Source organism: Eimeria necatrix, genomic scaffold (assembly GCF_000499385.1).
Source record: "Eimeria necatrix Houghton genomic scaffold, Enh_scaff130, whole genome shotgun sequence".
Taxonomy (NCBI): Eukaryota; Apicomplexa; class Conoidasida; order Eucoccidiorida; family Eimeriidae; genus Eimeria; species Eimeria necatrix.
This window is the reverse complement of record NW_013654910.1, coordinates 61,089-64,490: the sequence shown is the minus strand read 5'-3', so window position 1 is coordinate 64,490 and position 3,402 is coordinate 61,089. Positions and strand designations below refer to the sequence as shown.

The 3,402-nt window shown below is 68.8% G+C and overlaps 1 protein-coding gene across 1 annotated transcript in view; it reads left to right on the top strand.

Moving 5' to 3' along the window:
• ENH_00010500 (EF hand family protein, related) overlaps nt 1-1,731 on the top strand; it is a gene marked incomplete at both ends in the record, with an annotated part of 2,277 nt that extends 546 nt beyond the window's left edge. The window contains 2 exon segments of the mRNA XM_013584200.1: nt 2-175; nt 181-1,731. Coding sequence (XP_013439654.1) covers nt 2-175; nt 181-1,731 — 1,725 coding nt within the window.
• Nucleotides 1,732-3,402: the final 1,671 nt, after the last annotated feature.

The window sequence follows — 3,402 nt, the reverse complement described above, 5'->3', positions numbered from 1 at the left end:
GGCCCCCCCCCCGGGGGGGGGGCCCCCCCCAGCGACTGGCGGGGGCCCCCCGGGGGCCCCCCGGGGGGCCCCCCCGGGGGCCCCCCCGAGCCGGGGCCCCTGCAGCCGCAGGGGCAGCTGGGGACGGACTTCATGCGAAACGTGCCGCAAGTGCCGGGGATCCCGCAGAACTGCGTGAAGGGGGGCAGCACTTTGTTCAGCCTGTTGGGGCTGCTGCTGTTCCTGCTGCTGTGCTGCAGCAGCGTGCTGCAGTGGTGGAAAGAAGCAGTTTTTGCAGAAGAGGTGACCCTGGAGCCGGAAAAGGATGTCAGTCTGAACCTTAAGAACTGCGGGGTGGCCTTCAGGGCCTCGGGGGGCCCCCGGAGCTTCCTGCGGGTGCGGGCCTGGCTGCAGGAGCGCGCAGCGAGCCAGGCGGGGGCCCCCGTGCTGCGGAGGGGCCCCCAGGGGCAGCTGCAGGTGCTGCTGCACATGGGGAACTTCGACCCGTGGCACAAGTGCTCCGTGGACTTCTTCCTGGCCCCTGGCTTTCGCTTCGGGGCCCTCGCGCTGCTCTTCGCCCCCGCAGACCGCTACATCTCCGTTTCCGCACAAGTCCCCCTCAGGGGGGCCTCCGTCTTCGTGGAGGCTTTCCACGCCTATGTGCAGCTTCGCTCTGTGGAGGCCCGGGCCATGAGCTTCACTCTGAGTGCGGGCCATTTGTACTTGGAGTTAGACGGGCCTGCTGCGGCCTATGGCCGCAGCCCCATAGCCATAGTGTCCCGCACAGCCCAAGTCCACGTGGTGTCGCAGTACCCGCTGAGTCTGGCCATGAGCGCGGAGACCGCGGCCGCGAGCCTCTTCAGGGCCTCCGGCAGCGTCCGCGTCGCGCTCCCCAGCAGCAGCAGCAGCAGCAGCAGCAGCAGCAGCAGCAGCAGGGAGGCGCGGGCGCTGCTGCAGCCGGCGGACGTGGCCGCGCTCTTCGCGGGCCTCATGAGCCTCCAGCTGGACATAGACGCAGAAGAGTCTGCAGTCTATGCCACCGCCAGGGGGGCCCACGAAGACCCCGAGTGGCCCATGCACACCTGGGCCGGAGTGGACCAGCAGCGGAAGCCCCACCTGGACCACTACTCGCTGCTGCGGGTGCGCAGCGCGCTGCAGTGGCTGCGCGAAGACCCCGCGGCCCCCTGGATCATACGGGTGGACCAGGCTGGTCTGGACCACCCGGGCAGCTGGCGAGTCCTCAGCAGCAACGCCTACCTCCGCTCTGTTTACTGGTTCGTGCTGCTGTCGGGGGGGATGCTGCAGCCGCGGGTGCTGCACCTCCCGCTGCAGACCCGCGGCCTCTTCTGCCGCGGCCACATTGACCAGCAAGATGATGTTCTCCCAGACATCATCACTTCTTCCGAAGACTCGCTCCTCCAGTCCCTCCTTTCCTTCCTCTGGCCCACCCAAAACGTCAAGTCCATCAGCCAGCGCCCCGGCCGCTTCCTCGAACCCGCAAACCCCCCGCAGGGGGGCCCCCAGGGGGGGCCCCAGGGGGGCCCCCAGGGGGGGCCCCAGGAAGGGGCCCCAAACAGCAGCGCGGACCCGCCCCACGCGCAACACGCAGCTGCAGCAGCTGCAGCAGCAGCAGCAGCAGCGGCAGCAGCGCCCGCAGCACTCGTGCCGCCCCCCACCGCCTACGCCGACGCGGACGCGCAGGGACCCGATCCCGCAGCCCCAGTGAGTCCTCCTAACATCTCCAAACCCTAAACCCTAAACCCTAAACCCTCGCCACCGAGACGCACCGCCGGGCGACGGCCAGCCAGAAACCCTAAACCGCAAACCCTGGAAGCGAAACCCACGACCACCAAGCGGCGCCACGCCGGCACCCAACAAAACCCCAAACCCTAAACCCTAAACCCTAAACCCTAACGCTGCGTCTCAGGCGCGGCGGCTGGCGGAGGGCGAGGACAAGGAGAGCGAGGCCGTGGGGGGCGAATACGTGGGGCTGGTGAAGGGCCCCGGGCAGTGCAAAGAAGATATTGTTGAAGACGCCTTTTTGGTGTTGTGGGAGGCCCTCGCAGAGGCCCGCACTCAAAGCACTCTTTTCGTTTGGAGCAAAAACTCCACTTCTCCCCAAATCCGCTTCGCCGTCCTCAACGACGCCCTCATCAAAGTCCACGTCTCGTGAGCCCCACGCGCCGCTAGCTAGCTAGCCAGCGCTGGCTAGCTGCGGATAGGTAGCTCGGGATAGCTAGCTCGGGACGGCTAGATCGGGGTAGCTAGCTGGGGCCGACTAGCGGTGGCAAGATAGCTGTGGGTAGCTAGCGGTGGCAGGGTAGCTGTGGCTAGCTAGCAGTGGCGAGATATCTGTGGCGAAGTAGCTGTGGCTGGCTTTCTGTGGCTAGCTAGCGATGGCAGTACAGCTCTGACTAGCTGCCAGCTAGCTAGCTGGCTAGCTAGCTATCTGAGTTGGTGGAGGGCGGGCGAGCTAGCTGTGTGCGGCTATCTGTGGCTGGCTAGCGATGGCAGTACAGCTGTGGCTAGCTGCCAGCCAGCTAGCCAGCCAGCTAGCCAGCCAGCTAGCCAGCCAGCTAGCCAGCCAGCTAGCCAGCCAGCTAGCTAGCCAGCTGACGGCGGAGGCGGTGCGTGCAGGCTGCGGGACACATGGTCCTTCGTGGTGGCCATCGTCATCAGCATTTTGGCCGCCCTCGCCCTCGCCTGCGGGGCCGTCTACGTTTGCTTCAGCAATCTCCTGCCTCGCCTGCGAAAGGCCCACACGGACGCCATCGTCATGCGCGCGGCCAGCCACAGACTCGACCACGAGCTGCCCTGTGAGCCCGCCCCGCCCCATCCACGGGGCCCCAGGGGGGCCCCCAGGGGGGCCCCCAGGGGGGCCCCCAGGGGGGCCCCCAGGGGGCCCTCAGGGCTCCCGGACACTCCCAGGGCCCCCGCGGGTCCCCCGGGGACCTCCGGAGCTGCCGGGGAGCCTCTGGGGGGCTTCGCGGAGACTAGAGGCTCCCTTGGGAAGCCCACGGCTGTAGATAGCTAGGGCCCTCGGGGGCCCTGGAGGCCCCGCGGGCCCTCGGGGGCCCCTAGAGCCCCCAAGCACCCCTCCCAAGTGCTAGTGCCCACCGAGGGCCCCCTGTAGCTTTTTGCGTGGGCACTTGAGGGGCCCCTCGCAGCCTTGTAGAGCCCCTGCGCGCGCGCACGGCCTGGGGGCCCCCCTGAGTCGCAGCGGCGCGCCCCACTGCTGCTTCGGGGACCCCCAGGGGCCCCCAGGGGCCCCCAAGGGCCCCCAGGGGCCCCTAGGGGCCCCCGGAGGCCGGCAGGGGCCCCTGGAGGGCTGGGTAGTGTGTGAGAAAGGCGGGTTTTGGCGGAGAGGCGCTTGGGGGTTTGGGGGTGGGGGTTTGCGTGCAGCGGCGCTGAGCGCGGCGGAGG